Below are 23,237 nucleotides of genomic sequence, written 5' to 3'. Positions count from 1 at the left end.
TGAAGAGTATAGGGGGTGTAGGAGTAGAGTTAAGAGAGAAATCAGGAGGGCAAAAAGGGGACACGAGATTGTTTTGGCAGATAAGGCAAAGGAGAATCCAAAGAGCTTCTACAAATACATAAAGGGCAAAAGAGTAACAAGGCAGAGAGTAGGGCCTCTTAAGGATCAACAAGGTCATCTATGTGCGCATCCACAAGGTGTGGGTGAGATCCTAAATGAATATTTCTCATCAGTATTTACTGTTGAGAAAAGCATGGATGTTAGGAAACTTGGGGAAATAAATAGTGATGTCTTGAGGAGTGTACATATTACAGAGAAAGAGGTGCTGGAAGTCTTAAAGCGCATCAAGGTAGATAAATCCCCGGGACCTGATAAAGTGTATCCCAGGACATTGTGGGAGGCTCGGGACGAAATTGCGGGTCCCCTAGCAGAGATAGTCACGGGTAAGGTGCCTGAAGATTGGAGAGTGGCAAATGTTGTGCCTTTGTTTAAAAATAGTGGAGGGAAAAGCCTGGGAACTACAGGCCAATGAGCCTCACATCTGTGGTGGGTAAGTTGTTGGAAGGTACTTTGAGAGACAGGATCGACAGGCATTTAGAGATGCAAGGACTGATTAGGGACAGTCAGCATGGCTTTGTGAGTGGAAAATCATGTCTCACAAATTTGATTGAGTTTTATGAAGGGGTAACCAAGAAGGTAGGTGAGGGCAGTGCAGTTGATGTTGTCTACATGGACTTTGGCAAGGCCTTTGACAAGGTACCGCATGGTAGGTTGTTGCATAAGATTAAATCCCACAGGATCCAGGGTGAGGTATCTAAATGGACACAAAATTGGCTTCTTGAGATACAGGAGATGCCGGCATTGGACTGGGGTAAACACAGTAAGAAGTCTCACAATACCAGGTTAAAGTCCAACAGGTTTATTTGGTAGCAAAAGCCGCTGCTCCTTCGTCAGGTGATCCGAAAGCTAGTGGCTTTTGCGACTAAATGAACCTGTTGGACTTTAACCTGGTGTTGTGAGAGTTCTTGACAGAAGCCAGAGGGTGATTGTAGAGGGTTGTTTTTCAAACTGGAGGCCTGTGACCAGCGGTGTGTCTCAGGGATCAGTGCTGGGTCCACTGTTATTTGTCATTTATATTAATGATTTGGATGAGAATATAGGAGGCATGGTTAGTAAGTTTGCAGGTGACACCAAGATTGGTGGCATAGTGGACAGTGAAGAAAGTTATCTCAGATTGCAATGGGATCTTGGTCAATTGGGCCAGTGACGAATGACAGAATTTAGACAAATGCGAGGTGATGCATTTTGGTAGATTGAACCAGGGCAGGACTTACTCAGTTCATGGTAGGGCGTTGGGGAGAATTACAGAACAAAAAGATCTAGGGGTACAGATTCATAGCTCCTTGAAAGTGGAGTCACAGGTGGACAGAGTGGTGAAGAAGGCATTCAGCATACTTGGTTTCATCGGTCAGAACGTTGAATACAGGAGTTGGGACGTCTTGTTGAAGTTGTACAAGACATGGTACGGCCACACTTGGAATACTGTGTACAGTTCTGGTCACCCTATTATGGAAAGGATATTATTAAACGAGAAAGAGTGCAGAAAAGATTTACTAGAATTTAACGCAGACAAGTGTGAGATATTGCACTTTGGAAGGACAAACCAAAGAAGAACGTACAGGGTAAATGGTAGGACTCTGAAGAGTGCAGTTGAACAGAGGGATCTGGGAATACAGGTACAGAATTCCCTAAAAGTGACGTCACAGGTGGATAGGGTCGTAAAGAGTGCCTTTGGTACATTGGCCTTTATAAATCGGAGTATCGAGTATAAAAGTTGGAGTGTTATGGTAAGGTTATATAATAAGAAGTTTAACAACACCAGGTTAAAGTCCAACAGGTTTATTTGGTAGCAAAAGCCACACAAGCTTTCGAGGCTCTGAGCCCCTTCTTCAGGTGAGTTGGCCTGAAGAAGGGGCTCAGAGCCTCGAAAGCTTGTGTGGCTTTTGCTACCAAATAAACCTGTTGGACTTTAACCTGGTGTTGTTAAACTTCTTACTGTGTTTACCCCAGTCCAACGCCGGCATCTCCACATCAAGGTTATATAAGGCATTGGTGAGGCCGAATTTGGAGTATTGTGTACAGTTTTGGTCACCTAGTTACAGGAAGGATGTAAATAAGATTGAAAGAGTGCAGAGAAGGTTCACAAGATGTTGCCGGGACTTGAGAAGCTGAGTTACAGAGAGAGATTGAATAGGTTGGGACTTTATTCCCTGGAGCGTAGAAGATTGAGGGGAGATTTGATAGAGGTGTATAAGATTTTGATGGGTATAGATAGAGTGAATGCAAGCAGGCTTTTTCCGCTGAGGCTAGGGGAGAAAAAAACCAGATGGCATGGGTTAAGGGTGAAAGGAGAAAAGTTTAAAGGGAATATTAGGGGGGGGGCTTCTTCACGCAGAGAGTGGTGGGAGTGTGGAATGAGCTGCCGGATAAAGTGGTAAATGCGGGGTCACTTTTAACATTTAAGAAAAACTTGGACGGGTTCATGGATGAGAGGGGTGTGGAGGGATATGGTCCAAGTGCAGGTCAGTGGGACTAGGCATAAAATGGTTCGGCACAGACAAGAAGGGCCAAAAGGCCTGCTTCTGAGCTGTAATTTTCTATGGTTCTGTGATGTTACCGGGACTTGATGGTTTGAGTTATGAGGGGAGGCTGGATAGGCTGGGACTTGTTTCTCTGGAGCGTAAGGAGGCTGAGGGGTGACCTTATAGAGGTCTATAAAATAATGAGAGGCACTGATCAGCTAGATAGTCAATATCTTTTCCCAAAGGTAGGGGAGTCTAAAACTAGAGGGCATAGATTTAAGGTGAGAGGGGAGAGATACAAAAGTGTCTAAAGGGGCAGTTTTTTCACACAGAGGGTGGTGAATGTCTGGAACAAGCTCAGTAAAAAGTCTCACAACACCAGGTTAAAGTCCAACAGGTTTATTTGGTAGCAAATACCATAAGCTTTCGGAGCACAGCTCCTTCGTCAGATGGAGTGGATATCTGTTCTCCAACAGTGCACAGACACAGAAATCAAGTTACAGGATACTAATTAGAATGCAAATCTCTACAGCCAGCCAGGTCTTAAAGGTACAGATAATGTGGGTGGAGGGAGCATTCAACACAGGTTAAAGAGATGTGTATTGTCTCATGACAGAACAGCTAGTGAGATTCTGCAAGATCAGGGGGAAAGCTGTGGGGGTTACTGATAATGTGACATGAAACCAACATCCCGGTTTAGGCCGTCCTCATGTGTGCGGAACTTGGCTATCAGTTTCTGCTCAGCGACTCTGCGCTGTCGTGTGTCGTGAAGGCCGCCTTGGAGAACGCTTACCTGAAGATCCAAGGCTGAATGCCCGTGACTGCTGAAGTGCTCCTCCACAGGAAGAGAACAGTTTTGCCTGGTGATTGTTGAGCGGTGTTCATTCATCCGTTGTCGTAGCGTCTGCATGGTTTCCCCAATGTACCATGCCTCGGGACATCCTTTCCTGCAGCGTATCAGGTAGACAACGTTGGCCGAGTTGCAAGAGTAGGTACCGTGTATCTGGTAGATGGTGTTCTCACGTGAGATGATGGCATCCGTGTCGATGATCCGGCACGTCTTGCAGAGGTTGCTGTGGCAGGGTTGTGTGGTGTCGTGGTCACTGTTCTCCTGAAGGCTGGGTAGTTTGCTGCGGACAATGGTCTGTTTGAGGTTGTGCGGTTGTTTGAAGGCAAGAAGTGGGGGTGTGGGGATGGCCTTGGCGAGATGTTTGTCTTCATCAATGACATGTTGAAGGCTCCGGAGGAGATGCCGTAGCTTCTCCGCTCCGGGGAAGTACTGGACGACGAAGGGTACTCTGTCCACCGTGTCCCGTGTTTGTCTTCTGAGAAGGTCGGTGCGGTTTTTTGCTATGGCGCGTCGGAACTGTTGATCGATGAGTCGAGCGCCATATCCTGTTCTTATGAGGGCATCTTTCAGCGTCTGGAGGTGTCTGTTGCGATCCTCCTCATCTGAGCAGATCCTGTGTATCCGGAAGGCTTGTCCGTAGGGGATGGCTTCTTTAACGTGTTTAGGGTGGAAGCTGGAGAAGTGGAGCATCGTGAGGTTATCCGTGGGCTTGCGGTACAGTGAAGTGCTGAGGTGACCGTCCTTAATGGAGATGCGTGTGTCCAAGAATGCAACTGATTCCGGAGAGTAGTCCATGGTGAGTCTGATGGTGGGATGGAACTTGTTGATGTCATCATATAGTTGTTTCAGTGATTGCTCACCATGACTCCAAAGGAAGAAAATGTCATCGATGTATCTCGTGTATAGCATCGGTTGAAGGTCCCGTGCGGTGAAGAAGTCTTGTTCGAACTTGTGCATGAAGATGTTGGCATATTGAGGTGCGAATTTTGTCCCCATGGCTGTTCCGTGTGTCTGGATGAAGAACTGGTTGTTGAAGGTGAAGATATTGTGGTCCAGGATGAAGCGGATGAGTTGTAAAATTGCATCCGGAAACTGGCAGTTGATGGCATTGAGTACTGAGGCCGTTGCAACAAGCTGCCAGAGGTAGTAGTAGAGGCGGGTACAATTTTGTGTTTTAAAAAGCATTTAGACAGTTACTTGGGTAAGATGGGTATAGAGGGATATGGGCTAAATGCGGGCAATTGAACAAAGAAGAACAAAGAACAAAGAACAATACAGCACAGGAACAGGCCCTTCGGCCCTCCAAGCCCGCGCCGCTCCCTGGTCCAAACTAGACCATTCTTTTGTATCCCTCCATTCCCACTCCGTTCATATGGCTGTCTAGATAAGTCTTAAACGTTCCCAGTGTGTCCGCCTCCACCACCTTGCCTGGCAGCGCATTCCAGGCCCCCACCACCCTCTGTGTAAAATATGTCCTTCTGATATCTGTGTTAAACCTACCCCCCTTCACCTTGAACCTATGACCCCTCGTGAACGTCTCCACCGACCTGGGGAAAAGCTTCCCACCGTTCACCCTATCTATGCCTTTCATAATTTTATACACCTCGATTAAGTCTCCCCTCATCCTCCGTCTTTCCAGGGAGAACAACCCCAGTTTACCCAATCTCTCTTCATAACTAAGCCCCTCCATACCAGGTAACATCCTGGTAAACCTCCTCTGTACTCTCTCCAAAGCCTCCACGTCCTTCTGGTAGTGTGGTGACCAGAACTCGACGCAGTATTCCAGATGCGGCCGAACCAACGTTCTATACATCTGCAACATCAGACCCCAACTTTTATACTCTATGCCCCGTCCTATAAAGGCAAGCATGCCATATGCCTTCTTCACCACCTTCTCCACCTGTGACGTCACCTTCAAGGATCTGTGGACTTGCACACCCAGGTCCCTCTGCGTATCTACACCCTTTATGGTTCTGCCATTTATCGTATAGCTCCTCCCTACATTATTTCTACCAAAATGCATCACTTTGCATTCATCAGGATTGAACTCCATCTGCCATTTCTTTGCCCAAATTTCCAGCCTATCTATATCCTTCTGTAGCTTCTGACAATGCTCCTCACTATCTGCAAGTCCGCAAACTTACTGATCACCCGTTACACCTTCTTCCAGATCATTTATATAAATCATAAACAGCAGAGGTCCCAATACAGAGCCCTGCGGAACACCACTAGTCACAGGCCTCCAGCCGGAAAAAGACCCTTCCACTACCACCCTCTGTCTTCTGTGACCAAGCCAGTTCTCCACCCATCTAGCCACCTCCCCCTTTATCCCATGAGATCCAACCTTTTTCACCAGCCTACCATGAGGGACTTTGTCAAACGCTTTACTAAAGTCCATATAGACGACATCCACGGCCCTTCCCTCGTCAACCATTTTGGTCACTTCTTCAAAAAACTAAATTGGGATTAGCTTAGGGGTTTAAAAACGAAGGGCGGCATGGACAAGTTGGGCCGAAGGGCCTGTTTCCATGCTGTAAACCTCCATGACTTAATGACTCTATAACTAACAGAAAGCAATGAGTGGGGGTAAATGGGTGTTTTTCTGGTTGGTGATCAGTGACTAGTGGTGTGCCTCAGGGATCAGTGTTGGGACCGCAGTTGTTTACGATTTACATCGATGATTTGGAGTTGGGGACCAAGTGTAGTGTGTCAAAATCCGCAGTTGACACTAAGATGGGTGGCAGAGCAAAGTGTGCAGAGGACATTGAAAGTCTGCAAAGGGATATAGATAGTCTAAGTGAGTGGGCAAGGGTCTGGCAGATGGAGTACAATGTTGGTAAATGTGAGGTCATCCATTTTGGTGGGAATAACAGCAAAATGGATGATTATTTAAATGGTAAAAAATTGCAGCATGCTGCTGTGCAGAGGGACCTGGGTGTCCTTGTGCAGGAATCTCAAGGAGTTGGTTTGCAGGTGCAGCAGGGAATTAAGATGGCAATGGAATTTTGTCCTTCATTGCTGGAGGGATGTTGTTTAAAACAACAAGGTTATGTTGCAGCTGTATAAGGTGCTGGTGAGGCCACACCTGGAGTACTGTGTACAGTTTTGGTCTCCTTACTTGAGAAAGGATATACTGGCACTGGAGGGGGTGCAGAGGAGATTCACGAGGTTGATTCTGGAGTTGAGAGGGTTGGCTTATGAGGGGAGACTGAGTAAACTGGGGCTATACTCATTGGAATTCAGAAGAATGAGGGGAGATCTCACAGAAACATATAAGATTATGAAGGGAATAGATAAGATAGAAGCAGGAAAGTTGTTTCCACTGGTGGGTGAAACTAGATCTCGGGGGCATGGCCTCAAAAAAGGGGGAGCAGACTTAGGACTGAGTTGAGGAGGAACTTCTTCACACAAAGGGTTATGAATCTGTGGAATTCCCTGCCCAGTGAAGCAGTTGAGGCTACCTCATTGAATGTTTTTAAGTCAAGGATAGATAAATTTTTGAACAGTGAAGGAATTAAGGGTTATGGTGAGTCGGCGGGTAAGTGGAGCTGAGTCCACAAAAAGATCAGCCATGATCTTATTGAATGGCAGAGCAGGCTCGAGGGGCCAGATGCGAGTTCTTATGTACACTGGATACAGCACAGTATTACATTGGATACAGCACTGTATGACACTGGATACAATGCTGTATTGCACTGGATACAGAACTATGTAACACTGGGATATAGCTCTGTATTACACTGGATACAACATTGTATAGGACTGGAGACAACACCATGTAACATTGTATTGCACTGGATACAGCACTATTAGACTGGATACAGCTCGGTATTTTACTGGATCCAGCACGTATAGCACTGGATACAGCACTGTGTAATACTGGGATGCAGCACTGTATTACACTGGATAGAGCACTGTGTAACACTGGAATTCGCCACTGTATTACACTGGATACGGCAATGTATTAATGTATGTCAGTAAAAGTGAACTTTAGGCTGTATGATGTGATGAAGTTCTAACTGGTTTCAGTGATTGAGTTGAAGGAAAGTATCCCCCTGTCCTGTCGCACTGTGGGTCACTGTGTCCCACGCCCATTCCAACTGGATTGATTCAGCCGAGCTCTGAAAGCGAAATGTCTGCAACATCAGACTGCACCTTCTTAGAACAACTTGGAATATTCTACAAAAATATTCAATACCCATCATTTTGCATTCCTTTAAAGAACTGTTTCTTGTTGCTTTTGAAGATTGTGAATTATTTGGAGAGAATTGTCTTGTTTTGACAGGATGAAACTGAATTCTTGCTGCTTTTATTCCCAGGAGGCGTTTAATATTGGGCTGAAACAGTACGATGAGGAACAGTACGCCTTAGCCATTGATTCATTTGAAGAGGCGCTGACACAGTACTGGCTGGCGGAGACAGAGTGCCGGGCTCTGTGTCAGGGACCACAACACTTTGATGCAAATAGTTACCCAGCAGGCACCTACCACCTTTATGAACTCATAGCAGGTACGGGATACTGAATCTACAGTACTGGTGGGGACGGGTCTGTCACTGTATAACACTGGGGTACAGTACTGGTGGGGATGGGTCTGTCACTGTATAAAACTGGGGTACAGTACTGGTGGGGATGGGTCTGTCACTGTATAACACTGGGGTACAGTACAGGTGGGGACGGGTCAGTCACTGTATAACACTGGGGTACAGTACTGGTGGGGACGGTCTGTGACTGTATAACACTGGGGTACAGTACTAGTGGGGATGGGTCTGTCACTGTATAACACTGGGGTACAGTACTGGTGGGGACGGGTCTGTCACTGTATAACACTGGGGTACAGTACAGGTGGGGACGGTCTGTGATTGTATAACACTGGGGTACAGTACTGGTGGGGACGGGTCTGTCACTGTATAACACTGGGGTTCAGTACTGGTGGGGACGAGTCTGTCACTGTATAACACTGAGGTACAGTACTGGTGGGAATGTTTCTATATAACACTGGGGTACAGTACTGGTGGGGATGAGTCTGTCAGTATATAACACTAGGGTACAGTACTGGTGGGGATGGGTCTGTCACTGTATAACACTGGGGTACAGTACTGGTGGGGATGGGTCTGTCACTGTATAACACTGGGGTATAGTACTGGTGGGGATGGGTCTGTCACTGCAAAATACTGGGGTACAGTACTGGTGGGGACGGGTCTGTCACTGTATAACACTGGGGCACAGTACTGGTGGGGATGGGTCTGTCACTGTATAACACTGGGGTACTGTACTGGTGGGGATGCGTCTGTCACTGTATAACCCTGGGGTACTGTACTGGTGGGGATGGGTCTGTCACTGTATAACACTGGGGCACAGTACTGGTGCGGACGAGTCAGTCACTGTATAACACCGGGGTACACTACTGGTGGGGACGGGTTTGTCACTGTATAACACTGGGGTACAGTACTGGTGGGGATGGGTCTGTCACTGCATAACACTGGGGTACAGTACTGGTGGGGATGGGTCTGTCACTGTATAACACTGGGGTACAGTACTGGTGGAGACGGGTTTGTCACTGTATAACACTGGGGTATAGTACTGGTGGGGACGGGTCTGTCACTGTATAACACTGGCGTACTGTCCTGGTCTGGACGGGTCTGTCACTGTGTAACACTGGGGTACAGTACTGGTGGGGACGGGTCTGTCACTGTATAACACTGGGGTACAGTACTGGTGGGGACGGGTCAGTCACTGTATAACACTGGGGTACAGTACTGGTGGGGATGGGTCTGTCACTGTATAACACTGGGGTACAGTACTGGTCGGGATGGGTCTGTCACTGTATAACACTGGGGTATAGTACTGGTGGGGACGGGTCTGTCACTGTATAACACTGGGGTACAGTACTGGTGGGGATGGGTCTGTCACTGTATAACACTGGGGTACAGTACTGGTGGGGATGGGTCTGTCACTGTATAACACTGGGGTACAGTGCTGGTGGGGACGGGTCAGTCACTGTATAACACTGGGGTACAGTACTGGTGGGGATGGGTCTGTCACTGTATAACACTGGGGTACAGTACTGGTGGGGACGGGTCTGTCGCTGTATAACACTGGGGTACAGTACTGGTCGGGACGGGTCTGTCGCTGTATAACACTGGGGTACAGTACTGGTCGGGATGGGTCTGTCACTGTATAACACTGGGGTACAGTACTGGTCGGGATGGGTCTGTCACTGTATAACACTGGGGTACAGTACTGGTGGGGATGTGTCTGTCACTATATAACACTGGGGTACAGTACTGGTCGGGATGGGTCTGTCACTGTATAACACTGGGTACAGTACTGGTCGGGATGGGTCTGTCACTGTATAACACTGGGGTACAGTACTGGTGGGGATGGGTCTGTCACTATATAACACTGGGGTACAGTACTGGTCGGGATGGGTCTGTCACTGTATAACACTGGGGTACAGTACTGGTCGGGATGGGTCTGTCACTGTATAACACTGGGGTACAGTACTGGTGGGGACGGGTCAGTCACTGTATAACACTGGGGTACAGTACTGGTGGGGACGGGTCTGTCACTGTATAACACTGGGGTACTGTACTGGTGGGGACGGGCCTGTCACTGTGTAACACTGGGGTACAGTACTGGTGGGGACGGGTCTGTCACTGTATAACACTGGGGTACAGTACTGGTCGGGACGGGTCTGTCGCTGTATAACACTGGGGTACAGTACTGGTCGGGATGGGTCTGTCACTGTATAACACTGGGGTACAGTACTGGTCGGGATGGGTCTGTCACTGTATAACACTGGGGTACAGTACTGGTCGGGATGGGTCTGTCACTGTATAACACTGGGGTACAGTACTGGTCGGGATGGGTCTGTCACTGTATAACACTGGGGTACAGTACTGGTCGGGATGGGTCTGTCACTGTATAACACTGGGGTACAGTACTGGTGGGGATGGGTCTGTCACTATATAACACTGGGGTACAGTACTGGTCGGGATGGGTCTGTCACTGTATAACACTGGGGTACAGTACTGGTCGGGATGGGTCTGTCACTGTATAACACTGGGGTACAGTACTGGTGGGGACGGGTCAGTCACTGTATAACACTGGGGTACAGTACTGGTGGGGACGGGTCTGTCACTGTATAACACTGGGGTACTGTACTGGTGGGGACGGGCCTGTCACTGTGTAACACTGGGGTACAGTACTGGTGGGGACGGGTCTGTCACTGTATAACACTGGGGTACAGTACTGGTGGGGATGGGTCTGTCACTGTATAACACTGGGGTACAGTACTGGTGGGGACGGGTCTGTCACTGTATAACACTGGGGTACTGTACTGGTGGGGACGGGCCTGTCACTGTATAACACTGGGGTACAGTACTGGTGGGGATGGGTCTGTCACTGTGTAACACTGGGGTACAGTACTGGTGGGGATGGGTCTGTCACTGTATAACACTGGGGTACAGTACTGGTGGGGACGGGTCTGTCACTGTATAACACTGGGGTACAGTACTGGTGGGGACGGGTCTGTCACTGTATAACACTGGGGTACTGTACTGGTGGGGACGGGCCTGTCACTGTATAACACTGGGGTACAGTACTGGTGGGGACGGGTCTGTCACTGTATAACACTGGGGTACTGTACTGGTGGGGACAGGCCTGTCACTGTATAACACTGGGGTTCAGTACTGGTGGGGATGGGTCTGTCACTATATAACACTGGGGTACAGTACTGGTGGGGACGGGTCTGTCACTGTATAACACTGGGGTACAGTACTGGTGGGGACGGGTCTGTCACTATATAACACCGGGAACGTTACTGGTGGCGATGTGTCTGTCGCTGTATAACAATGTCTCATCCGGTTAGAATTTTGTAGGTTTTGCTGAGATGGACCCTGTGGATTGCGTGAACATCATAATCTCACTCAGCTGCTCCGAGCTCTCCTCGATCAATTGACCTGGTGCTGTGATCAAGTGCTCCTGAATCCAGTCAATGTGATCACGTTGTCGTCTGATCAATACCTCACTATCTGATCCAATTAGTTTCTGTTTGTACCATCCTCCCCAGCTTATTCTAGCTTCAGCTTGCCTCACCCGAAGCTTCCGGAACTGGGTTTACACGAAGCTGCTTTGCAGTTCTGCCATCCACCCAGGTTCTTTAGAAAGGTCAGAGGCGATTGGACAATACGAGATTCACTTCCATTCGGGCTGATTTACTGTTGCAAAGATCTACCTGTTGAAATGATCCTCACTCTTCTCTCCAGTCTCCGCTGAAGGATCATTCTCTATCTCTTCTGAGAACCATGTCCATTCCCCTTCTCTTTCTCTCTCTCTCTTCCTCACTCTCTTCCTTATTCTATCTGACCTGTTGTTAATGTAGAGGATATTTATGGTCAATGGAAGCACAGCGAGGTGATGCAATGGGCAGAAACACGGCAGACAGAGCTCACTGTAGAGAAAGATGAGCTGACCAATATGACGAGACAGTGATCTGAACGTGGCTTGAATTGTAGATGAACTGGGAGTCAGTCTGCAGTTTCAGCATCAGCTGTTCTGGGCCACTGGTGAACTCGGGAGCTGGTGAGTGGATCAGAGCTTTCCTTGACCATGAGACAAGGTTAGAGAGAGGGTGTCTGATAGTGTCTCATCCAACTGGGTCAGGCTGCGTAGCGATAGACTTACTCATAACTGAGGAATGTGGAAGTCCCTGAACCACATGGTAGAAGTCCCGAACTAACTGAACTGGATGGTGCCGGGAATGAGTTCAGAGACTTGTGTGAATTTTATTTATTAAGATTGGCCAGCTGGCTATTTAAACAAAAAAACAATTCTAATTGCTTTCCTCTGCTATTTCCCGAGGTGACGAGTCTAAGCTCTGAGCCCAGGCGAATGCTGGTGTGTGATTGCGCAGAGAGTGAATCTGGCATCAGTCACCATTCATTGAGTCAATTATTCAGCTCATTCATAAAGCGGCCTCTTAGCGCAGCTGCTGACTGGCTCCCCGGTGCTCAGAGCGAGTCTCGCTCCACACGAGGTTTCCATCACAACCTTCAGCACATTGGCACCAATGCTAAGTGTTGGTGATGGGCCCTGAATGTTGGGAGGATCAAACATCAGAATTGACTTGAATCTGAACAACCCTCAGGAAAAGCTCAGAGATCGAGAGGATTGATTTAAATTGTTTAAATTCACGGTTTTATTTTCTTTCTGCCAGTCTCTTTGCTCCGTCCACTCTGTCACTGCTCACAGGTGAAGGTGAGAGTTACAATCAGGTGAGGGTACTTCTGAAGTTAAGAACTGCAGATGGTGGGAGGAAGGGGCGGTTGAGGGAGAGGCGGAGCTGACTAATGCTCCGGGATTTTACACATTCCCCCGGGATGGAGCCCCATTTCATTTGAAAGCTGGAAGCTCTGGCCTGTAACACCCTCTTGGTCCAACTCCGGAATGTCAGCCTAGATTACAGGCTCCGGGATGGGGATTTGAATCCGTGATCACTGGCCCTGGGCTAACGCCCGAGTCATTGGGAATGGAAGAGACTGTGATGGACCTGAACACACTGGGGAGCAAGACAAGGGGATTCGGAAATGAAGGGAAAGACAAGAGGAAAGTGAATAAGAGGGTTAGAATGGGATCTGGAGTGGGATTGACAACATAATGAAGAAACATTGCAGGTGAGTGAGGAATAGTCCATCAGACATCAGATTTTAAAAATTCATTCATGGGATATGTGTGTCGCTGGCTGGCCAGGATTTATTGCCCATCCCTAATTGTCTAGTGGTCTATTTTGGCAGGTCAAATGGGATGAAGGAGTATAATATCAAGGGTAAGACTCTTAGCAGTGTAGAGGATCAGAAGGACCTTGGGATCCGGGTCCATAGGACTCTTAAATCGGCCTCGTAGGTAGAGGAGGTGGTTAAGAAGGCGTATGGTGTGCTGGCCTTCATCAACCGAGGGATTGAGTTTAGGAGTCGGGAGATAATGATGCAGCTTTATAAGACCCTCGTCAGACCCCACTTGGAGTACTGTGCTCAGTTCTGGTCACCTCATTACAGGAAGGATGTGGAAATGATTGAAAGGGTGCAGAGAAGATTTACAAGGATGTTGCCTGGATTGGTTGGCATGCCTTATGAGGATAGGCTGAGGGAGTTCGGTCTTTTCTCCTTGGAGAGACGAAGGATGAGAGGTGACCTGATAGAGGTGTACAAGATGTTGAGAAGTATAGATCGGGTGGATTCTCGGAGGCTTTTTCCCAGGACTGAAATGGCTGCTACGAGAGGACACGTGTTTAAGGTGCTGGGGAGTAGGTACAGAGGAGATGTCAGGGGTAAGTTTTTCACTCAGAGGGTGGTGGGTGAGTGGAATCGGCTGCCGTCAGTGGTGGTGGAGGCAAACTCAATAGGGTCTTTTAAGAGACTTTTGGATGAGTACATGGGACTCAATAGGATTGAGGGTTATAGGTAGGCCTATATATAAGCCTAGGTAGGTAGGGACATGACCGGCGCAACTTGTGGGCCGAAGGGCCTGTTTGTGCTGTATTTTTTCTATGTTCTGTGTTCTAATTGCCCCTTGAACTGAGTGAATCGCTCGGCCATTTCAGAGGGCAGTTGAGAGTCAACCACATTGCTGTGTCCCTGGAGTCACATGTAGGCCAGACCAGGTAAGGACGGCAGATTTCCTTCCCTAAAGGACATTAGTGAAACAGATGGGTTTTTCTGACATTCGACAATGGTTTCATGGTCATCAGTAGATTTTTAATTCCAGATATTTTTTATTGAATTCAAATTCCACCATTTGCCGTGGTGGGATTCGAACCCGGGTTCCCAGAACATTGGCTGAGTTTCTGGATTAATAGACTAGCGATAGTACCACGAGGCCATCGCCTCCCCATTGGATTTAATGAAGCAGCAGGTTTGAGGAGTTGAAAACCCCTCTCCGGTTCTGGGAGCTTTGTTCTGATTTTAAACTCTGATCTATAATTTGGTGTCATGTGACTCTTTCTACTCAGATCACTACATCCAGGTCCTGCAATGTGAACATGACTGTGTGCGAGAGCTGGCAACGCGAGCTGGGCGATTGTCTCCCATTGAAAACTACCTGTCCATGCACTACGACTTCCTGCAGTATTCCTACTTCAGAGGTCAGCTCCATTTGGAATTGTCTGTTTTCCTGGGATGTGGGCGTCACTGGCAGACAGTTCAAAACACAGAGAAGTTGTGCAAAGAGGGAGCAAGCAAGGCTATCTCTGAACAGAAGAGTTTTCTGTTCAAACAGATCCTGGTGTTGACGCAGGTCTCTGCAGTGACTGTGTTTTGTAGTTGGAAAGGACAGAACTCTGAAGAGAGGAAACGAGAGGGATTGTGGATTAAATCATACCCATCATTGGCAGGACAGAGCAATTTGTTCAAGGGATTGGGGAAGTGGGTCACTGGAGACTTTGTGCCATTGGGACTATCAGGGCCCGAGTGGGAGAGAGTTTGTAGACCTTTGCCCTGTTGGTGGTAACCATGTCTGGGAACTGGGAAGATAGAAGATAACTGGTGAATGGGACAAAAGGGCCAAAGTAATTGAATGGGAAGTGAGAGATCCCACAAAGCGAAGGCCAGAAAGACGGTGAGATTCCATCTCATTCCAGCTTTGTGTGGGAAATAATGCGAGTGCTGGTAACTGTGCGAGGGATATCTTTGATGTATTGACTATTTGAAGTGAAATTTATCTTTTTGATTGTGATATCTTTCACCTGTTAATTAATGTTCAAATTTATGTGAACATACAAGTTAGAAACAGGAGTAGGCCACTCGGCCCCTCGAGCTTGCTCTCCATTCAATAAAATCATGGCTGATCTGATTGTAACCTCAACACCACATTGCTGCCAAAACCCCGATAACCTTTCACCCCCGATAACCTTTCACCCCCGATAACCTTTCACCCCCGATAACCTTTCACCCCCGATAACCTTTCACGCCCACTTACCTTTCACGCCCACTAACCTTTCACGCCCACTAACCTTTCATCCCAGATAACCTTTCATCCCAGATAACCTTCCACCCCCGATAATCTTTCATCTCCTGAGTGAAGTATCTTGTTCTGCTCTAAAATATTCCCTGACCCCGCCTCCTCCAATCTCTGGGGAAAAGAATTCCAAAGACTCTCAATCCTCATCAAAAGAAAATCTTCTCAGCTCAGTCTTAAACGGGAGACCCCTAATTCATAAACTGCTCTCCCCCTCGTTTTAAACTCTCCCACAACAGGAAACATCCATTCAATCAAATCCCCTCAATAAGATCACATCATTCTTCTAAACTCCAGTGGACACAGACCCAAATTCTCCAGAAGAAAACCTCCTCATCGCAGGAAGCAATCAAGTGAACTTTCTGTAAACTGCTTCAAAACAGTTATATCCTTTCTTAAATAAGGAGACCAAAACCATACACAATATTCCAGATGTGGTCTCACTACGCACAGAATGACGGTGACTTCAGTTGGGAAGATAGAAACATAGAAACTAGAAGCAGGAGGAGGCCATTCGGCCCTTCGAGCCTGCTCCACCATTCATTTTGATCATGGCTGATCGTCAAATTCAATATCCTGATCCCCCCTTCCCCCCATATCCCTTGATCCCTTTAGCCCCAAGAGCGAAATCTAATTTCTTCTTGAAATCAGACAATGTTTTGGCCTCAACTACTTTCTGTGGGAGTGAATTCCACACATTCACCACCCTCTGGGTGAAGAAATTTCTCCTCACCTCAGTTCTAAAAGGTTTACCCCTTATCCTCAAACTATGACTCCTAGTTCTGAACTCCCCCCATCATCGGGAACATTCTTTCTGAATCTACCCTGTCTAAACCTGTTAGAATTTTATAAGCTTCAATGAGATCCTCTCTCACTTTTCTAAACTCCAGCGAATATAATCCGACTTATTCTCTCCTCATATGACAGACCTGTCATCCCCGGAATCAGCCTGGTAAACCTTCGCTGCACTCCCTCTATAGCAAGGCCATCCTTCCTCAGACAAGGACACCAAAACTGCACACAATACTCCAGGTGTGGCCTCACCAACGCCCTATACAATTGCAGCAAAACATCCCTATCCCTATACTCAAATCCTCTCGCTACTTTCAGCGATTGATGCATAAGGATGCCAAGGTCTTATTGAGTATCCGCCTCTCTCAATTTACACCCGTGCAAGTAATAATCTGTCTTCCTATTATTGCTACCAAAGTGGATAATCTCACATTTATCCACATTATGCTGCATCTGCCATGGATATGCTCACACACTCAGTCTGTCCAAATCACACTGAAGCATCTCTGCATCCTCCTCACAGCTCACCCTCCCACCCAACTTTGTATCATCTGCAAATTTGGAGATAATACATTCAGTTCCCTCTTCCAAATCATTAATATATAATGTGAACAGTTGGGGTCCGAGCACAGATCCCTGCGGAACCCCACTCGTCACTGACTGCCAATCAGAAAAAGACTCATTTATGCCAATCTTTGCTTCCTATCTGCTAACCAGCTTTCTATCCATCTCAAGACATTCCTGCAGTTCCATGTACTTTAATTTTACATCCGAGCCTGTTATGTGAGACCTTGTCGAAAGCCTTCTGAAAGTCTAAATGAACCACATCCACTGGTTCTCCTCGGTCAACATTAGTTACCTCCTCAAAGAATTCCAATAGATTCGTCAAGCATGATTTCCCTTTTGTAAATCCATGCTGACTTTGTCTGATTAAACCCGTTGGCGACAGTTGAATTTTTGAGAAGTGAATCCTGGTCCAGTGGTTTTCTTTCTGTTGCTGTTGTGGAGATTTTGTTCTGTTTTAGCCGTCACTGGGGTTAATGGGGAAACACTGGAGGTTATTTTAATGAACTCTTTTCTCTCTCTCACTCCCACAGTCCATAATTATGAGAAGGCTTTGGAAGCCACAAAATCCTTCTTACTGATCAAACCGACTGATGAGGATATGTTGGAGAACTTGGCTTACTACCAGAGTGTGCTGGAGGGGCAGGGGGATATGGAGAGAATTACCCCTCGCCAGGTGAGTGATGACAGGCGAGACAGAGTGTATCCACTTTCAGATTCTATTCAGACCCAGTTTCCAGCCGTGTTCATGTACCATTCCCCCCACAGCCCGCACTCCCCCCCCCACAGCCCGCACTCCCTCCCCACAGCCCGCACTCCCTCCCCACAGCCCGCACTCCCTCCCCACAGCCCGCACTCTCTCCCCACAGCCCGCACTCCCCCCCCACAGCCCGCACTCCCTCCCCACAGCCCGCACTCCCCCCCCACAGCCCGCACTCCCTCCCCACAGCCCGCACTCCCTCCCCACAGCCCGCACTCCCTCCCCACAGCCCGCACTCCCTCCCCACAGCCCGCACTCCCTCCCCACAGCCCGCACACCTTCCCCACAGCCCGCACTCCCTCCCCACAGCCCGCACTCCCTCCCCACAGCCCGCACTCCCTCCCCACAGCCCGCACTCCCTCCCCACAGCCCGCACTCCCTCCCCACAGCCCGAAATCCATCCCCCCTCACTCCCTCCCCTTGCACTCCCTCCCCTCGCACTCCCTCCCCTTGCACTCCATCCCCACAGCCCGCACTCCATCCCCCTGCACTCCCTCCCCACAGCCCGCACTCCCTCCCCACAGCCCGAAATCCATCCCCCCGCACTCCCTCCCCTTGCACTCCCTCCCCTTGCACTCCCTCCCCTCGCACTCCCTCCCCTCGCACTCCAACCCCCCGCACTCCCTCCCCACAGCCCGCACTCCCTCCCCCCGCGCTCCCTCCCCTCGCAATCCCTCCCCTCGCACTCCCTCCCCTCGCACTCCATCCCCCCGCACTCCCTCCCCACACCACGCACTCCCTCCCCCCCGCACTCCCTCCCCTCGCAATCCCTCCCCTCGCACTCCCTCCCCTCGCACTCCCTCCCCTCGCACTCCAGCCCCCCGCACTCCCTCCCCTCGCAATCTCTCCCCTCGTACTCCCTCCCCTCGCACTCCCTCCCCCCGCACTCCCTCCCCCCGCAGCCCGCACTCCCTCCCCTCGCACTCCCTCCCCTCGCACTCCCTCCCCTCGCACTCCCTCCCCTCGCACTCCCTCCCCCCGCACTCCATCCCCCCGCACTCCATCCCCCCGCACTCCATCCCCCCGCACTCCATCCCCCCGCACTCCATCCCCCCGCACTCCATCCCCCCGCACTCCCTCCCCGCACTCCCTCCCCCCGCACTCCCTCCCCCCGCACTCCCTCCCCCCGCACTCCCTCCCCCCGCACTCCCTCCCCCCGCACTCCCTCCCCCCGCACTCCCTCCCCCCGCACTCCCTCCCCCCGCACTCCCTCCCCCTGCACTCCCTCCCCCCGCACTCCCTCCCCCCGCACTCCCTCCCGTCGCACTCCATCCCCTCGCACTCCATCCCCCCGCACTCCCTCCTCTCGCACTCCATCCCCCCGCACTCCATCCCCACAGCCCGCACTCCATCCCCCCGCACTCCCTCCCAGCAGCCTGCACTCCCTCCCCGCAGCCCGCACTCCCTCCCCGCAGCCCGCACTCCATCCCCACAGCCCGCACTCCATCCCCCCGCACTCCCTCCCAGCAGCCCGCACTCCCTCCCAGCAGCCCGCACTCCCTCCCCGCAGCCCGCACTCCCTCCCCGCAGCCCGCACTCCCTCCCCGCAGCCCGCACTCCCTCCCCGCAGCCCGCACTCCCTCCCAGCAGCCCGCACTCCCTCCCAGCAGCCCGCACTCCCTCCCAGCAGCCCGCACTCCCACCCAGCAGCCCGCACTCCCTCCCAGCAGCCCGGACTCCCTCCCAGCAGCCCGCACTCCCTCCCAGCAGCCCGCACTCCCTCCCAGCAGCCCGGACTCCCTCCCAGCAGCCGGCACTCCCTCCCAGCAGCCGGCACTCCCTCCCAGCAGCCCGCACTCCCTCCCAGCAGCCCGCACTCCCTCCCAGCAGCCCGCACTCCCTCCCAGCAGCCCGCACTCCCTCCCAGCAGCCCGCACTCCCTCCCCGCAGCCCGCACTCCCTCCCCCCGCAGCCCGCACTCCCTCCCCCCGCACTCCCTCCCCCCGCAGCCCGCACTTCCTCCCCCCGCACTCCCTCCCCGCAGCCCGCACTCCCTCCTCCCGCAGCCCTCACTCCCTCCCCGCAGCCCGCACTCCCTCCCAGCAGCCCGCACTCCCTCCCCCCGCACTCCGTCCCCCCGCACTCCCTCCCCTCGCACTCCCTCCCCGCAGCCCGCACTCCCTCCCCGAAGCCCGCACTCCCTCCCAGCAGCCCACACTCCCTCCCAGCAGCCCGCACTCCCTCCCCGCAGCTCGCACTCCCTCCCCCCGCACTCCCTCCCCGCAGCCTGCACTCCCTCCCCGCAGCCCGCACTCCCTCCCCGCAGCCCGCACTCCCTCCCCGCAGCCTGCACTCCCTCCCCGCAGCCCGCACTCCCTCCCCCCGCCCTCTCCCCCCACACTCTCCCCCCGCACTCTCCCCCCGCACTCTCCCCCCGCCCTCTCCCTCCGCCCTCTCCCCGCCTCACTCTCCCCCCGCCCTCTCCTCCCGCCCTCTCCCCCGCCCTCTCTCCCCACCCTCTCCCCCCGCCCTCTCCCCCCACCCTCCCCCCCTCACTCTCCCCCGCACTCTCCCCCCGCACTCTCCCCCCGCACTCTCCCCCCGCACTCTCCCCCCACACTCTCCCCCGCACTCTCCCCCCGCACGCTCCCCCCGCCCTCTCCCCCCGCCCTCTCCCCCCGCCCTCTCCCCCGCACTCTCCCCCGCACTCTCCCCCGCACTCTCCCGTCCTCACTCTCCCCCGCCCTCTCCCCCCGCCCTCTCCCCCCGCCCTCTCCCCCCGCCCTCTCCCCCCGCCCTCTCCCCCCGCCCTCTCCCCCCGCCCTCTCCCCCCGCCCTCTCCCCCCGCCCTCTCCCCCGCCCTCTCCCCCGCCCTCTCCCCCCCGCCCTCTCCTCCCCGCCCTCTCCCCCCGCCCTCTCCCCCGCACTCTCCCCCCGCACTCTCCCCCCGCACTCTCCCCCCGCACTCTCCCCCCGCACTCTCCCCCCGCACTCTCCCCCCGCACTCTCCCCCCACACTCTCCCCTGCACTCTCCCCCCGCAACCTGCACTCTCCACCTGCAGCCCTCACTCTCCCCACCCCACACACTCCCCCTGGAACCTACACTCTCCCCCCGCACTCTCCCCCCGCACTCTCCCCCCGCACTCTCCCCCCTGCACTCCCTCAGTACTGACCCTCTGACAGTGCGGCACTCCCTCAGTACTGACCCTCTGACAGTGCAGCACTCCCTCAATACTGACCCTCTGACAGTGCAGCACTCCTTCAGTCCTGACCCTCTGACAGTGCAGCACTCCCTCAGTACTGACCCTCTGACAGTGCGGCACTCCCTCAATACTGACCCTCTGACAGTGCGGCACTCCCTCAGCACTGACCCTCTGACAGTGCAGCACTCCCTCAATACTGACCCTCTGACAGTGCGGCACTCCCTCAGTACTGACCCTCTGACAGTGCGGCACTCCCTCAGTACTGACCCCCTGACAGTGCGGCACTCCTCAGTACTGACCCTCTGACAGTGCGGCACTCCCTCAGTACTGACCCTCTGACAGTGCAGCACTCCCTCAGCACTGACCCTCTGACAGTGCAGCACTCCCTCAGTACTGACGCTCTGACTGTGCGACACTCCCTCAGTACTGACCCTCTGACAGTGCAGCACTCCCTCAGCACTGACCCACTGACAGTGCAGCACTCCCTCAGTACTGACGCTCTGACAGTGCGGCATTCCCTCAGCACTGACCCTCTGACAGTGCGGCACTCCCTCAGCACTGACCCTCTGACAGTGCAGCACTCCCTCAGCACTGACCCTCTGACAGTGCAGCACTCCCTCAGTACTGACCCTCTGACAGTGCAGCACTCCCTCAATACTGACCCTCTGACAGTGCGGCACTCCCTCAGCACTGACCCTCTCACAATGCGGCGCTCCCTCAGTACTGACCCACTGACAGTGCGGCACTCCCTCTGTACTGACCCTCTGACAGTGCCGCACTCCCTCAGTACTGACCCTCTGACAGTGCGGCACTCCCTCAGCACTGACCCTCTGACAGTGCGGCACTCCCTCAGTACTGACCCTCTGACAGTGCGGCACTCCCTCAGTACTGACCCTCTGACAGTGCAGCACTCCCTCAGTACTGACCCTCTGACAGTGCGGCACTCCCTCAGCACTGACCCTCTGACAGTGCGGCACTCCCTCAGTACTGACCCTCTGACAGTGCAGCACTCCCTCAGTACTGACCCTCTGACAGTGCAGCACTCCCTCAGTACTGACCCTCTGACAGTGCGGCACTCCCTCAGCACTGACCCTCTGACAGTGCGGCACTCCCTCAGTACTCTCCCTCTGACAGTGCGGCACTCCCTCAGCACTGACCCTCTGACAGTGCAGCACTCCCTCAGCACTGACCCTCTGACAGTGCGGCACTCCCTCAGTACTGACCCTCTGACAGTGCAGCACTCCCTCAGTACTGACCCTCTGACAGTGCGGCACTCCCTCAGCACTGACCCTCTGACAGTGCGGCACTCCCTCAGTACTGACCCTCTGACAGTGCGGCACTCCCTCAGCACTGACCCTCTGACAGTGCAGCACTCCCTCAGCACTGACCCTCTGACAGTGCGGCACTCCCTCAGTACTGACCCTCTGACAGTGCGGCACTCCCTCAGTACTGACCCTCTGACAGTGCAGCACTCCCTCAGCACTGACCCTCTGACAGTGCGGCACTCCCTCAGTACTGACCCTCTGACAGTGCAGCACTCCCTCAGTACTGAGAGTGTCAGGCTGGAGATTGTGCTCTCGGTTTTCAGTGGGCTTTGAACCCGTGACCTTCTGTTTTGAAAACTAAGAAAGCTGCCGGGATATTGGTTTGGGATAATTTGGGAGTTGGTTGATAGTGTGTGTGTTGTCTGCAGGATCTGGTTTGGTTTATGAAGCGGTATCAGCTGGAGAAGGAGGTTCTGCTCTCAGTCAGCACTGACCTGGGATTCCTGTACCTGGATCCAGTAAGTACTTCAACCATCAGCTCCTTGGCATCTGATTGGGTGAGCCGCACAGTGACCTGTGACCTATGTATTGCTGATGTCACCTTCCTCAGGCACAGACCACATTGGCCTCTGCTCTGTCTCTCTCTTTGCCCCAATCCTCAGTCAGTTTTGTGAGGGAGGGGCCATCTCTGAGGCTGCAGGAAATTCAAACACCGACCACCTGGATTTCATCAAAATCCCAGAAGATCACCAGAGATCCGTGCCCCAAACCTGCTGCACTGTCAGTGCGGAGAGATCCGAGCTGGGAGAACGCTTCATCGGACAGGATGGAGGGAACTTTACAATATGGCAACACACACAGTAGGCCATTCTGCCCCTCAAACCCATCCTGCTGTTCAGTATAACATGGCTGCCCTGTCCTCCCATAATTCTCGACAGCTTTCTCAATGGAAACCCATCTAAGTCGGCCTGAATAAAGTCAGTGATCCTCAGCCCCGACTGCTCTCTGGGGGAGAGGATTCACAGAGGACCCCGCCCTCCTCACCCCCCCTCGCCCTCCTCACCCCCCCTCGCCCTCCTCACCCCCCCTCGCCCTCCTCACCCCCCTCGCCCTCCTCACCCCCCCTCACCCCCCTCGCCCTCCTCACCCCCCCTCGCCCTCCTCACCCCCCCTCGCCCTCCTCCCCCCTCGCCCTCCTCCCTCCTCGCCCTCCTCCCCCTGTGTTGGGTGTGTGTGATGCGGGTGCCGTGTTGTGTGTGTGTGTGAT

At 52.4% G+C, this 23,237-nt stretch overlaps 2 protein-coding genes across 2 annotated transcripts in view; both read left to right on the top strand.

The window, feature by feature from the left end:
* ccdc50a (coiled-coil domain containing 50a) overlaps positions 1-16,632 on the top strand; it is a 352,068-nt gene extending 335,436 nt beyond the window's left edge. The window contains exon 13 of the transcript XR_013496235.1: positions 16,580-16,632. The gene's annotated coding sequence lies outside the window, so the exon portion shown is untranslated. The remainder of the gene's footprint in view (positions 1-16,579) is intronic.
* Positions 1-23,237, top strand: part of p3h2 (prolyl 3-hydroxylase 2) — a 152,309-nt gene that overhangs the window by 99,250 nt on the left and 29,822 nt on the right. The window contains exons 3-6 of the mRNA XM_078204268.1: positions 7,752-7,941; positions 14,442-14,573; positions 17,335-17,477; positions 22,399-22,488. Coding sequence (XP_078060394.1) covers positions 7,752-7,941; positions 14,442-14,573; positions 17,335-17,477; positions 22,399-22,488 — 555 coding nt within the window. The remainder of the gene's footprint in view (positions 1-7,751; positions 7,942-14,441; positions 14,574-17,334; positions 17,478-22,398; positions 22,489-23,237) is intronic.

Source organism: Mustelus asterias, chromosome 3, assembly GCF_964213995.1.
Source record: "Mustelus asterias chromosome 3, sMusAst1.hap1.1, whole genome shotgun sequence".
Classification (NCBI taxonomy): domain Eukaryota; kingdom Metazoa; phylum Chordata; class Chondrichthyes; order Carcharhiniformes; family Triakidae; genus Mustelus; species Mustelus asterias.
Note: the sequence above shows the minus strand (reverse complement) of the source record. Positions and strands in the feature narration are given on the sequence as shown.